Source organism: Cebus imitator, unplaced genomic scaffold, assembly GCF_001604975.1.
Source record: "Cebus imitator isolate Cc_AM_T3 unplaced genomic scaffold, Cebus_imitator-1.0 Scaffold94, whole genome shotgun sequence".
Lineage (NCBI taxonomy): Eukaryota > Metazoa > Chordata > Mammalia > Primates > Cebidae > Cebus > Cebus imitator.
In genome coordinates, this window is record NW_016107409.1 from 5,132,403 (window position 1) to 5,146,891 (window position 14,489).

The 14,489-nt window shown below is 47.5% G+C and overlaps 1 protein-coding gene across 1 annotated transcript; it reads left to right on the top strand.

The window, feature by feature from the left end:
* The first annotated feature begins 319 nt into the window (after positions 1 to 319).
* On the top strand, positions 320 to 9,423 carry SIAH3 (siah E3 ubiquitin protein ligase family member 3). The gene is made up of 2 exons (XM_017536002.2): positions 320 to 385; positions 5,677 to 9,423. Exons 1-2 carry the CDS (start codon positions 320 to 322, stop codon positions 6,349 to 6,351), a joined length of 741 nt encoding a protein of 246 aa, XP_017391491.2. The 3' UTR covers positions 6,352 to 9,423.
* Positions 9,424 to 14,489: the final 5,066 nt, after the last annotated feature.

Here is a 14,489-nt window from a genome sequence, read left to right on the forward strand (position 1 = left end):
CTTTGTGAGGTTGAGGCAGGCGGATCACTTGAAGTCAGGAGTTTGAGAGCAGCTGGCCAACCTGGTGAAACCCTGTCTCTAGTAAAAATACAAAAATTAGACAGATGTGGCAGGTGCCTGTAATTCCAGATACTTGGAAAACTGGGACAGGAGAATCACTTGAACCCAGGAAGCGGAGGTTGCAGTGAGCCCAGATGATGTCACTGTACTCCAGCCTGGGTGGCAGAGCAAGACTCTCTCAAAAAGGATGGATAGATAGATAGATGATAGATTTATATCATATTCTCTATAAAAAAGTATTTTAAAGGAAATTGCAGACATGCTCATACTGTCTGTGAAGATCTCATCTAACTATGTAGCAAGAGCTGAATCTCAAGCTGAATCTGTATGGAGGAGGATACATTTTCTAATTAAGATGCTCCTATCCCAGGTGGTAAAAGCCTTACTGTTGTTTTCTCTCTTGGTTTAACTTATTTCTTATCTGTCTGGAGGCATCTGAAGTCCTCCTGAGTTTTGTGTGCAGGGCACAGTTCTGGAGTAGTCAGTTACTCTCACTTCCTAGCAGACCTGACTCCCAATTTGGCTCAGACCTGGACTTTACCTTAATACCCTGATGCCTGCGGAGGAATGTTACCCTACCCTCCACCCCAACCTGCTCATTCACCCTTTGTGTGACATACACTGATAGCATTGCTGCCTTCCCCGCTTCACCCAGGACTAAAGACTTCAGTTAATTAATATTCACAAATAAGGTCATGAGCAAACTCAAAGCAAGTGCCTGTCATGCAAAATTGGACGCAAAATCCTCTTTCAGCTAAAATGCATGACAGTGTTCCTGTAAGCAAGTGGAAAGGAAAAGCATTCCTCTAATCCTCAGTGAGCTTGCTGACCACAGGGAGCAGGTGCCAGAGAGTCATGTGGTATTTCTAGAGCCAGGTTTCCCCCTCAGAAGCCAGGATTTGGAAGGCCATTACCAACCATGGGAGTGTGGCTGATCAAATTAAGGAATGTGTTTTTAAATTCAGTTATACCCTCAGTGGAAATGGCCTCACTAATGCTTAGAGAAAGCATTATGTCCAACCTATAAAGCCTAACATTGCTAAACCCAATTTTGTGCATTATTCTAAAGGTTAATTGAAGATCTGTCTTCCAAATGGGGAGTTAAACACAGCCAATGGAAGGAAGGCATCCATTGACTGACTGTGGGGTTTATCAGTCTGTAAGAGTTCATTAGTTTTAATTAGTGTAATCACTAATGTTGCATTAACAGTTTAGTGAAGGAAAGTAATTACTCACACATCCACTGTATTAGATGGGAAGATTGGAATTCATTTTCTGAAACGATTAGCATTTTGCCAATTAAAAGAATCCCTTCTCCCTGCCAGCAGCCCTGTGACCTCACTCACCCAAGGATCGTTTAAATGAAACATATTTTGCATCAGAAGATGGAGCAGGAAGAAATAAAAAAAATTAAGGTTGCGTTTATTCTCAGCACTTTCCCGGGGTGACAGCAAGTGCACAGGTCTCAGTGAGTATATCATGTCCTGCTCTATTTGCATAGTTATTCACTTCAGGCTCTTCGGATTATACCCTTGGCTGCTTTGTAACACGGCAGCAATTAAAAAACAAAACAGCCAGGGGAATATGAAGCCACAAGGAAGCATCGGGAGAATCTAGGGGGAATGACTGTTGCGGGGGTCTGCTGGTTGGACAAGGGTTGATTCTTGCTTCTGGCCCCATTCTGATCACTAGCTTACAGCAGGTTCTGCTGCTGGGCAGGGAGGGCATCGTGCTGCCCACAGGGGCTCCCTAAAGCACACAGCTGGGTCTCTTGGATGTTCCTGCTAATATGCACTGTGCACTGGGTGCCATCTCGGAGCCTCAGCGTGGCTTACAAGGCCTGGGCAATATGGTCCAACATCTCCACCAGATTCCCTATCAGCCACTTGGGACTTCTTGTCACTTCTTGAACATCCACGTTCTTTCATACCCAGCTCCTTCAAACCTGCCATTCTCCCTGTCGGCAAGCCCTTTGCCTGTTCTGCTACAGAATTCACCCTTTACGCTTCAATCAGTTTACATGTCACCTCACACTGGCTAGAATAGCTACCTCCCCCGCTTGGTGCTCTCAGAGACCCTGGTGCACCCTGCATTTTTGAACTGTTTTATAAAACACACAATCGAAGTGAGCTGGTGAGGCAGGAATAAGGAGCTAATTCTGTTCAGTATTTGCAGCCCCTCACCCATGATGGGTGGTGTGTACGTATATGCTGAACGGCTTAATTATGGGCATCTCTCTCTCTCCCCCTGCCATAAGCCCCATCAAAACAGCCCAAGGGCCCCAGCCTGTTCAAATCAGCAGCATGACATATGAGGAATGGATATATTTGCATGCAGGTGCAAATATCTCCATTCACCCACCTTCACTCATCTGCCTGACCCAGTACCACTTTCAAAGGGAGCCAAACCTTGCTGAGTGCATCTGCTGGGTTCCCTTTGCTGGTAATTTCTGCTTGGGTTTAACCAACGCAAGGCACTGTCAGAGACTGGAGAGAGGGAGATCCAGGTATTTCTTCCCACTCCTCCCTACTAATTTGACTTCCCATCGCTGACATTACCTGCACAGTTCAGGACAGAGAAGATGGAAAATGGATCCAGGGAAGAAAATGGAGAAATGGGAAAGAATATGGGAAATCCCAGAGGCCATTTCTAAATGGGGATGGGACATTCTGTCTGTTCTCACAGGTCAGGACTGGGACTGGCAGCCCCAGGCGAAGTGTGAGGTTAGGGTTTTCTCGGTTTTCTGGTGGCCTGCGCTCAGCCCAAATTGCTGCTCATGTGTGAAAGTAAGTTGATCAGAATGGAGACAGGCAGGCACAGACTGAAGTGGAAGGCTGCCAAGTCTTCACCCAAAACCACATCTAAATGGAAATGCCCTCTCGAGGAGACACTTGATAAAGTTTGTAATGCTGTTTTATAGGCATTCTCTCATTTGATCTCCTGACATGCCCTTGAGATAAATATTTTGCCAATGAGAGAACTGACTTAAGGCTGCTGTCCATGTAAACAGTGAAACAGACTAGAGTCGTTTGACCCCAGCCTGTGATCTTCCCCGTGTATGACCTGTCACCATTAACCAATCTGAGCTCCATTCCCAGCTGCAGCCCTTATGAGCTGTGTGACTTGGGCAAGGGACTCACTCTCTCTGTGTCTATGTTTCTTCATCTATAAGAAAAACATAAAATGTTTCTCTCTTGTTTGTTGTAAAGACTGGGAGAGAGGGGCCTTCTCAGAGACCGGAAGAGGGAGACCTTTTGGGTTTTTCATGAGAGCCCAAGACCAGGTCCTCTTGAGCATAGGAGAAGAGGTTGTGTAGGAGATTGGTAAGAGAGGTGGGGAAAATTATAGAAAAAAACGTAAACCTTCTTGGAAGGCTGAGAGGTTTGCGTCTTTCCTATAATTTTTCCCACCACCCTGAGCGATCTCCTACAAGGTTCCCTGCCTACCGGGCCTGCAGATGGTGGAAGGACCATGGGAGGATCCTGAGTCTGGCTGATGAAAGGTGTGGGCCCCAGGCTTCCTGCATGATCTCAGGAGAAGGGAGAAGCCCCCCAACCCAATGACTAAATGTCCATGCCACCAGCAGGCAGGCAAGGACAAAGCCAGATTTAATTTCATTTTTTAATAAGGAAATTGATCTTTTCTGTGAAAAATTAAATGAAATCTTCAAAACATACCTCCTTCCATAGTGCGTATCACTTGTTAAGTCAGACTCATCACTAGCGGGATTCTGGAACACAGCTTGTTCCTGCATAGCTGAAGATCCACTGTCTCCCTTGGGAAAGGGGGACCAGGTGGGGTTGCAGAATGTAGGACAGCAGACTGCCCAGCAGCTGCCATCCAGGGGCAGGAAGGGCGCTACTGGAAGAGCCCCTGTAGATCACACTTCTCGGGGGAGAATGCAGAAACTAGCAGATGGAACTAACAACTGCAGAGTAGAGCCAATCTGGCCCCTCCCTCCTCCAGGCTACCTCTATCACTAGGCTGGCCATCCCAGTGCGCTGTGTGGTATGTGTGTGCAGGTATGTGTCATGAGCATGTGTGTGTGCATGCATGTGTATTGCGTGCATGACTGTGCATATTTGTGTGTGTGCATCCTGAATGTCCTAAAGAAAGGAAGCTAGCTGGCTCACTATTAGCCCCAGGGAGCCAGGGTAGACAGAAACTCTGGCAACAACAGTGGCAAGTGACCTTCACCCGTACCCTCTGTACTTGGGGAATGAACTGAAACAGGGCGAGGAGGCAAGTGCCCAAAGGCATCTCAAGTCCAGAAAGTATTTGGAGAGCTAGGGCAGAAGGGACACTCCCTACCTGAGTTCAGCCTAGGAAACGGCTGCAGGGTGAGCGACTCATGCCTGGAGTGCACTGCAGAGCTGCCGCCTCCCCTACGCGACCTAGATCATGCAGGCTAATTACGGAAAAGAAGGACTCGGGAAATGGAGGAGGGAGCTGAAGGCAGGCATCACTGGATGGGGCTGTGCTTCTGTGTTCAGAGTCGGGGGTGTGAAAATGAATCCCAGTCTTTCACTTACCGGTTTTGCAGCCTCCGTCACGTTATTACAGAAGCCTGTTTCTTAAGCTGAAAAATATGAATCACAGTCTTCATGTCACATGGAGGACCTCTGTCAAAACTGTAATTAATTATAAGTGTGTTAATATCTGTGCCACCCACACCGAGAGACATGGTGTCTATTGTACTCACAGCTGTATCCCTGCTGCCTGCAAGGACCTGGCCACAGCAGATGCTCAATAAATGTCCACAGACGCCTGATCGGAAGGTGTCCTCACAGCTCTTGGTGTTTTGGGGGGCACTTGTGGGCATATCACCATGAGGAACAGAAGGTGGGGAGATGCTCCAGGTAGAGGCTGCCTAGTGGTGAGGCCCTGGGAAGCTGCTCTGGGGCAGAGAGCTAGAAACGGGGTAGATATTTGCCTGGTGTGGTGAAGTCTCAGGAGTCACAGCGGGGGCTCTCTCCTTAGGGACTGGTCTCACTTCACGCCGTCAGCTCCGTATCCCACCAGACGCCTTAGGACACAGAGAAGGGCACCCAAGACAGGACAGCCCCAGGCTACGCTGGAAGGACAAATGGGCATTATGTAAACTTTGTTCTAAAATTAATAACTATGACAAAGTAGAAAAAAAAGTCTATTGACCTCCATTGCCTGCACAAAAATATCAACAATATCAAAAAAGCAAAAAAAAAAAAAAAAAAAAAAAAAAAAAAAAAAAACAAAACAAACCCATAGCTGTCTTTGTTCTTTATGATTGATGACCATCCCACTGCATGTTACTTCAGGGGGAAATTGCCTATTTGCTTGTGGATCTTATTAAAGAACCAGAAAGGCATAAATACTGCATTTTCTTGGACTGAGATTTCAGAATCTCAACACCCCACACCCCAAGGTGCCCACTCTGTCCCTTGTTTTTTGGGTTTTTTTTTTTTTTTTTTTTTTTTTTTTTTTTTTTTTTTTTTTTTTTTTTTTTTTTTTTTTAGAAATGACCCTTTCTCAGCCTGCACTGGAGAATCTGCTTTTAACACTTTGAACATCAGAGTGGTGGCAGCCAGGGAAAGACAGGCCTCATTCTCCGTCTGACGTTCTTCTCTTTCCTTACAGTATGTGTCCACTCGGCGCGCCGTCACTCAGAGCGCTCCAGAGCAAGGCAGCTTCCACCCTCACCATCTCACCCACCACCACTGCCACCACCGCCACCACCACCACCTCCGCCACCATGCCCACCCCCACCACCTCCACCACCAGGAGGCGGGGCTGCACACTGCCCCGGTGACGCCCTGCCTGTGCCTGTGCCCCTTGTTCTCCTGCCAGTGGGAAGGCTGCCTGGAGGTGGTGGTGCCCCACCTGCGGCAGATCCACAGCGTTGACATCCTCCAGGGAGCTGAGATCGTCTTCCTGGCCACGGACATGCACCTGCCCGCGCCGGCCGACTGGATCATCATGCACTCCTGCCTTGGCCACCATTTTCTGTTGGTGCTGAGGAAACAGGAGAGGCACGAAGGGCACCCCCAGTTCTTTGCCACCATGATGCTGATTGGGACCCCCACCCAGGCCGACTGCTTCACCTATCGCCTGGAGCTCAACAGAAACCATCGGCGTCTGAAGTGGGAGGCCACGCCCCGGTCTGTCCTTGAGTGCGTGGACTCGGTGATTACCGACGGGGACTGCCTCGTCCTCAACACCTCGCTGGCACAGCTCTTCTCTGACAACGGCAGCCTTGCCATCGGGATCGCCATCACCGCGACGGAGGTCCGCCCCTCAGAAGCTGAAATGTGAGGCCGGGAGCCCTGGGTGCTCCCACACAGCCTCCCTAGGAAACGCCTCGGACCTCCCAGTGCCGCGCCAGGACTCCAGACTCCTTTTTATTCTCCTTCCTTCCTTTCTTTTAATTAATTATTTTTTTTTGGTCTCAGGTACTTTGTGAGATTTAGTCTTTGTCTGCCATGGGCATTGTATTACGTAAACATCCTGTAATTCAAGATCTTGGTGTGGCGTTTGTCCTGTATTGTTGGTGTTGTTTTATAGAACGTTTCTAAGATTTAGTCAGAATAGTTTTTTCCTGTCACCTCCAATTCCTTTCTCTGCTGCTTTGGAAAGGATCAAAACACCATGAAGCAGACTGTTGGGGTTGAGAGGCTTAGCGTGAGAATCATTTCTTGTTTCTCTTTTCAGTCTATTTCAGAGCAAGCTAAACCTGAACGTGTGTAGTTAGCAGCTTGGGGAAGGGGCCCCACTCAGAGATGGATCACATTTCAGACCAGCCAGACTCTGACACCTTCCCAGGAACTCAAGGTCAAAGCTGGGCTACCCAGGCATGAGGAGATGGTGTCTCCTCCGCACGGCTGGAGGCTGGACTAGCGGCGTCATCCTGTGCTGAGCGCTCAGGTTGACGCTGGGGCTCAGGAGAGTGGTCAGAGGCCCACCTTCCTGTGATGGGCTCTTGTCGCCTTGTTCCCAGGCTGTGCCATCTTTTCCTGCTCTGGAATCAAAGTCCTCAGATTTTTGGTGATTTCTTAAAAACCCCTTTGCCTTCTGTTGAGCAAATAGCAGACAAGAATAGGCACGATGGGGGATGGGGAGGAAAAGCAACAGGGAAAAGAGAACATAAAATTAATCTCCCATCTCTGGGAGGGCACTCCCTCCTCGGAGAGTTTTATTATCAAGTTATAAAACCCATCAGTCCCTCCCTAGGGTGCAGTTCTTTCATATCATGCAAAAAGCAGAACCAGGATTCAGCATCAAAGGCAAAGAACTCAGAGGGCGGCACCCAGGACCTCTGACCTGGGGGGCTGGCCATCGCTTACAAACCTGGGAGGCTCTCTTTCCTTCCCTTACTTTCTAAAATGCTCTGACGGTCCCATTCAGCACACAGCCGTGTCCACGGCTCCAGTATGTATTCGGCACCCTGTTGTAGTGCGAACGAAACAGCGACAGAAATCTATACGGCCTCCACGCAGGCTGCTCTCACTTACCTGGTTGTTAGAACAATTCACCAACATTTTCCTGTAGACCTGTCTCATGTCTCTGAAGAAAGTCAGCATGTTTAGTCAACTTTGTCTTTTCTGTTCTAAGGTGGACACCTTTAAGCCTTCCCAGGAGGACCTCTTCTAGCTCCTTTTCGTCACATTCGTCCCTCCCTCTGGCTGCTCTCCAGACACTGCAGATGCCAGGCACCCCATCCCCAGTGCATCCTCATGAGAGCCCACTCTCTGCACCCGTTCCTGCACTTCACCCCCTCAGCTGCGTCCTGGCGGGCCTCCAAATGACTACTTAGTATCAGGCAAATTGCCCTGGCTGGCCATCCGAAATCTTTTCTCCACCAAAAATAATTGATCCCGAAACACAGCACCCTCCCCCCAACAACTGGGTCAATTCTCCAGCCACTTTTGTGGCCAACCTGCAGCCCACACACCAGAAGGGAGGTGCCAGTTGATGGAAGGTTAAATAACAGAGGCCACTCTGGTCACACAGTAATCGCTGGGCCACTGGGGCAGAGACTGCATTCCATCAGAGCCCTGAGAGGGGCAGAAATGTCACCACAGATGGAGGCACCTGTCAGATGCTACAGTCTCAAGGAAAGGGTTGGGGCCTGCTTGTTCTTTGGGCTCTCAGACGCCCTGGCAGGGCACCAGCCACCTGCCCCCACCCCCACTCCAATCACACAGATGCCCAGGAACACCTGAGGCTGGTGGGTCTGCGCTTGGAGAGACTGGCGGTCTTAGCTCCTCACTGTATCCCCAACCCCCTTCCCAGAACTTAAGACACCCTTGGCTCCAAGTCTGATGCCTTTAGAAGCCACAGGTCCTCTCCTGGTTTTCGGGACTCAACCACTTCGAAAGCATTTGTGTAGCATCACAGGTGCTCCAGATCAACAAACAAAACCTCACAAAGAGTATAACTAACATTCACAGGACCTTAGGGCTCCTGCAGACATCACCTTTGCCTTCTGGTTGTGCCAAGTTACCTGAGCCACACTGGGACTGACTTCAGGTTATTTTCACTGCACACAAGACTGTATTATGAATAAGTGATCCCAGATGGGAGTTTTTATGTTGGTTCCTAGGAACCTTTAGGACAAAGCATTGGAAATGTATTATTATCTTCCATCTATGGTGCTCCCCCAAAAGGCCTTTCCATATCCATATGTGAAGAACTGGAGAAAAAGGAGCAAACTAACAACCAAGAATTGGGAATAGAAAATGGTAACAACTGTGTGTATTTGAACTTCATAGTTCCTGAAGGGCTCTTTCATTTGAGTCTCAGGTTAATCCTCATTAGTATCCTCAATAAACTAAAAGAATAGAGGTTCTAAGACACTAATCTTTTCAAGGTCACACATCAAGTGGTTGGACCACAACCAAAACCCAGATCACCCACCTGCACACTCGGTGTGCTTGAAGTAAGACTCACCCGAAATACTCAGCAGCCTTGCCAGCTCACCAGTGGACTGAAGACCTGAGAATCAACTGAGTCTCGGTCCTGGGTTAGTCAAGGGAGCAGGGAGAGAAAGACTAGAGTGGATTTGCCTTTAGAAGCATCTCTGCTTTAAGAACTAGGCTGGGCACAGTGGCTCATGTCTATAATCCCAACATTTTGGGAGGCTGAGGTAGGAGGATTGCTTGAGCTCAGGAGTTTGAGACCAAACTGGGCAATATAGCGAGACTTCATTTCTACAAAAAATAAAAAATCAGCTGGGTATGGTGACAGAAGCCTGTAGTCTTAACTGCTCCAGAGGCCAAGGCAGGAGGATGGCTCAAGCCCAAGAGGTCAAGGTCACAGTAAGCTGTGATTCCACCACTTGTAACTCCAGCCTAGGCAACACAGTGAAACCTTATCTATCTCTTTAGATTAAAAAGAAAAAAAAAAAACAAAACAGCACTAGTCCACCTGGAAGCAGGGGGCCAGGAAGTGGGTGGGGTGCATGCGGGGGCTTCAATGCACCTTGCCTTTTGGAATCCCTTTGCCCACACCCAGGGCTCATCTCAGAGTCCCAGGAGTCCCTGCGTAGAACCCTGGGATCAAGTTGCCTCATGCACACCAAGGGGCTAGAGTTAATGACTCACTCTCTAAGGAGTAATTGCTTTTTAAAAGAAGGCCTAGAGAGACAGCAGCACTTCACAGTGAAAAATGAGTTACCAGAATTTGAACTTCAGGCATCTGCCAAAGGGTTTTTTTCAGGTGTGGAGAGAGGAGCATTCCTCCCCTTGAGGCTGAGCCTACATACGTGGTTGACGCCGAAATGGAGGTCAGGCCACACGAAGATTGTCTTTCACAATCGGTATGTGCATGAATCTGTACCCGGTTTACCCCATCACTGGCTGTGGCTACTGTGGACATCGTAGGAACAGATCAGCATAGTAATCACAGTAGTACTCACGGCTACCACTTGTTGAGGCTTTTCTACATGATCCAGGGGCTATGTACTTTGAATATAGTATCTCATGTAATCCCCATAACAACCTTAGCAAGCAGGTGCTCTTTAATGTACTCATGTTACGGGTGGGAAATGTAAGCGAAGAGAAGTTAGCCAACTTACTTAAGGTCACGCAGCTAGCAAATGGCAGAGCTGGGCCTGGGACCTGGCACATATGGCTTCTGACCAAAAGCAGCCGTGTCATTTCTATGAACATATGGACCCAAGGCTCACAAGGACCAAGTCATGAAGTGTGAATGGCACAGAGGCCTTTTGGTGCTTTCGTATTCCATATGGCCTTTTGGCTCCCCTTTCCTCCATCTTTCTTCAGACCAACATCTGGTGGAATATTAGAGCTGGCTTGCATTCTGGCTGTTAATCTTTCAGGAATTTTGTAAGCTGATTATTAAGTACAGCCAGAATTAAAAATGATATCCATTTACAATTAAATTAATTATATTTAAAGCAAAGGTCATAAATACTTAAAACCCATCACTTCCTCGTTAGTTCCCTACTCTTGTTATTTTCTATGTTTCTGGGGTCATTTACATCTATCACATCTGTATGATGAACATGTTATATGATGATGTGCTGCACTGCATCTTCCAGCTCCACATTTAGTGATGTCATGCTGATTGCTTGAAATTAGCCGTGGTGGAAGTATTTACACCACAGAAATTAGCAAATGCTACTAGACGGGGATTTTTCTCCCTAGAAAGCCAGTTGTTAAGCGTTTACCAGTCTGGTCATTCCTCAGTATCCTTGGGGAATTGGTTCCAGGAATCTCGTGGACACCAAAAGCTGAAGATGCTCAAGTCCCTTTTGTAAAATGGCAAAGTATTTGCATATAACCTACGCAACCCTCCGGTATACTTTAAATCACCTCTAGAGTACTTATAATACCTAACACAATGTAAATGCTATGTCAATAGTTGTTATACTGTATTATTTCTTATTGTTGTATTTTTTTTTCCTGAATATTTTTGATTCACAGTTGGTGGAATCCATGAGTGGGGAACCCGTGGATACAGAGGGTTGACTTAACACCACCGCCTAGACATTGCTGATGCACACAGCAGGGTGGAAGAGGGGACTTTGGAAGGAGAAGCAAGGTCCTGGAGGCCATACTGACAAAGGCATAAATGACAGCCAAGCCAGAAGAACAGCATATTGTTGGGAAAACAGGGACACTTCTGGAGAAGAGACTCCAAGGCTTAAGCAGCAACAAGAGCATTTTCTGCCAAAGAGCACCCTCTGCTCTCCCCCAGACACTTCCCTATTGCGCTAGTGTGGAAAGTTCTATTTGGTGGCTTTCATGGAAAAATTCAGCTCCAGAAACTCGGCCTATTGGCTATCCCAATCCAAAAAGCAAAACCAGCTCTATAAAGCTCAAATTTCCTGTTACTTGTTCTTACAGGTCACCCTCCCTACCTCTTTCTTACATCCTGGCCAAAATCTAATCTAAAGAAATGTTGGACTTTGAAATTAGAAATTATAAATATCCACCATTCAAGAAATACAACAAGCGGTGGTGTCAAACACCACGGTAAGATGCATTACCACAAAAGTGGGACCCCTGTAGAGCACGAAGCTGAGAGACAGAAAACAGGGAGCCGAGGAATGTTACAGGAAAAATAGGGCCCAGGGCTTTACTTTCCTACTTGGCTACTTCACTTTATTGCAACCCAACAAGGACACTGTTCAGAATCCATAGCCTACCCAGACCAATATTCTCTAAATCCAGGGCACCGTTTCCACTAGGACAAGAATCACTGGAAACTCCCAACTAAGTGCCTCAAAGCAGGCAGAATCTTCAAGGTCAATAGTGCATCAGTTACTCCGGTCCCAGTGGTTTCAATGGAAGGGATGGAAGAAGGGACGGTTGCTGAAGCTTCTACTTGGATGCATTTCTAAGGGAAAGGGGAAGAGATCGTGAGTGGGACCCCAAAGAGGTAGACTTTAAGTTTCCGCTGCAAATAGCATCATGCGTGGAGTCACCTAGTCAGATCGTTAAATTTCAGATTGTTTTGTTTGTAAGATTTTCTTTAAGAGTTGATGAACTCCCCATTGTGTTTACCTGGAAAATACCCAGCTGAAGACAGACTTCACTGAAAAGAGATCCAAGAGATCTAGTGTAGATAAACATTAATTTACCCCCAAATCAGGTCATCACATGAACTACCCACCTGAGTTAGAATTTGTCTTTTCCAATATTTTCTGAAAGTATTTCACCTTGAGTACTATACTATAAATACTCCTCAACCTTTTTCAATCTTTTTTTAGGGTATTGAGACAGGAAAGAGAAAGGAAACTGAGAAGGATTTTACTTGCCCTGAATTAGTGTATATATAATTTTCTAGGCTTTCTTACAATGTTAAAGACAATAACTTGAACAAACTTAGACTGCTACTTCACCTCTGCCCTGTCTCTCATAAAAAATGTCATTAAATTGCATTTGATATTGTTTCCTTGGACCCTTTGGAGTTGTTTCTATGGTGGGTTTCTGTTCCTTCCACAGGCTACTGTGCAGCATGAAGGAACAGAAATGAAATGCTACCAGGGAAAGCGCAATTATCAGGAAGTTGCCAGCTGCCACATTTGACTTATGCTTCATTATCTTCCTCCCCTGTTCTTTTTTCCCTCCATTTTAAAGTCATAATTGAATGTAAGGGAGAAAGTGCTACCAGAGGTGAATAGAAGCCCTGGCAACTAACTTACCCCCAGGAGCGATTCCAGCATCTGCTGGTGCCCTGAGAGGAGACACCAAAGCCTCTCGCTGGATTGTAAAGAAAGAGACAGGGCTTCCCTCCCGCTCCAAGCACCCCTGTGCCCCTTATCGTTGCTCTCCTCTGTCTCTGCCTGACAACACTGCCCCTGAAATTTACTTCTGGGCCTATCAGATCAGTTGTCAAGGCAGCCTCCATGGTTTAATTCTGTAATTTCAGGGCACTGTTAGTTACTGGCAAGATCAGGATTGAGCAGAGTTCTAATCCTATTGCCTGTCAATTCACTTTAACCTCAATCTTCTTCCCTGCCGCCTTACTCCCAAGACCTGTTTCCGGCTCTCACAAAGGCTTATAGCAAATGCCTTGAACTGATATGAGTGATCAAAACTGACCGCATGGCCAGCATGAATATTCATGAGGCAGCATACTATTCAGGCCAAGTCCTTTTTTGGGACTATTCTGCACCCCCCATAGTGTCCCAGATATTCACCTCTTCCCTCAAAGTACCTTCAAAGACCTGCACTATGGTTGTTCAGTGCTGGAGAGAGAGAGAGATTTCCCTGAAAGAAGGGAGAAAGTGGCCCTCCTGAAACTAAGCAAGGGAAGAGAGGCCCCCACTCAATCCCAATCCTGGTGTAACCAGGTTCCTGGACGGGACCGGCTCAGCTCCCTCCCCCGATCGGATGTGCCCAAGCTTCTTGGGCTCTCACCCAAGATTGGGGTGAGGGCCCTGGGGCACAGTAAGCTCCTTCAAGTAAATATCAGACCCAAAGAGTTCTGCAGAGAGCCATTTATTAGGAAGAGAGAGAGAGAGAGAAGTAAAAAGAGCTCCCACACTGTTGTAGGAGGGGATCCCAGAGAGCGAAATCCCTATAGGGAGAGAGGGAGAGAGAGCTCCCACGTTACCGTCAGAGGCGATCCAGAGATGGAGGGCATAGAGCTAAGGGAGTAGGGGGGATTTTAACCCCCCGAGTTACTCCCGCCCCATTCAAGTTCCCGTCCAGTGAGAGGAGCTTTTCCAAACTTCCTCTGGAGTGATTGATTTTCGACTCTGATATTGGATTGGTTGCCTGGCCCGCAATCAAAGCCTCCTCCCTCAGAGCTTTTGGTGGGCTTTCTAAACAAAGGAAGCTCACCTGGGCTTTCTAGCCAGCCCAGGCACAGGCAAGTTAGACAAAGAATTCTAAGTTCCCAGATCGCTGGGAAGTTTCTGCCATTAAAACCACACCCCTTGTGGACACAGTTTCCTTTAACACAATCCCTCACCGAGATCCAGGGTTTTGGTTTCCAAATGCCAGTGTGCTTCAGAATCACCTGGATAACTTGATTTCTAAGCCCCAGAACCAGAGATTTGGATTCAGGAGGTCCAGAGTGGAGGCCAGCATCTGATTTTAATAGCCGCCATTGAGAGATTCTGCTGGGGTTATTTGGCTGAACTCTAGGCTCTTAAATTTAGAGCCAGGGGTCTGGTGAGACAGTGGCCACAAGAAACAAAGCAGCAGGTAAAGTCACCTGAAGAAGAGAGCCGGTGCTTCTGCAAGAGAGAGGAAGGCAGGGAAGTGACTGGGAATGGCCACAGTTACATTCTGATGGAGAAGCAAGAAAATCATAAATGGAGTCCAGAGAAGGGAGCAGAGTGGTATTCAGTAGGAGGTCCCTGTCGCCCAATGCTAGAGGGAACACTAGGGTTCTGTCATTTGGGAATAGGAGGGGAAGGCGGAGGGGTCAGAGGAGCAAGAGGGTCATCCTGGCAGATCCAGACCCAGGACCTCATC

Excerpts from the sequence above, each read along its gene's own strand:
- SIAH3 (XM_017536002.2), top strand. The coding sequence starts at position 320 with ATGCTCATACTGTCTGTGAAGATCTCATCTAACTATGTAGCAAGAGCT. Across the intron at positions 386-5,676 it reads CTGAATCTCAAGCTGAATCT|TATGTGTCCACTCGGCGCGC; the intron begins GTATGGAGGAGG and ends CTTTCCTTACAG.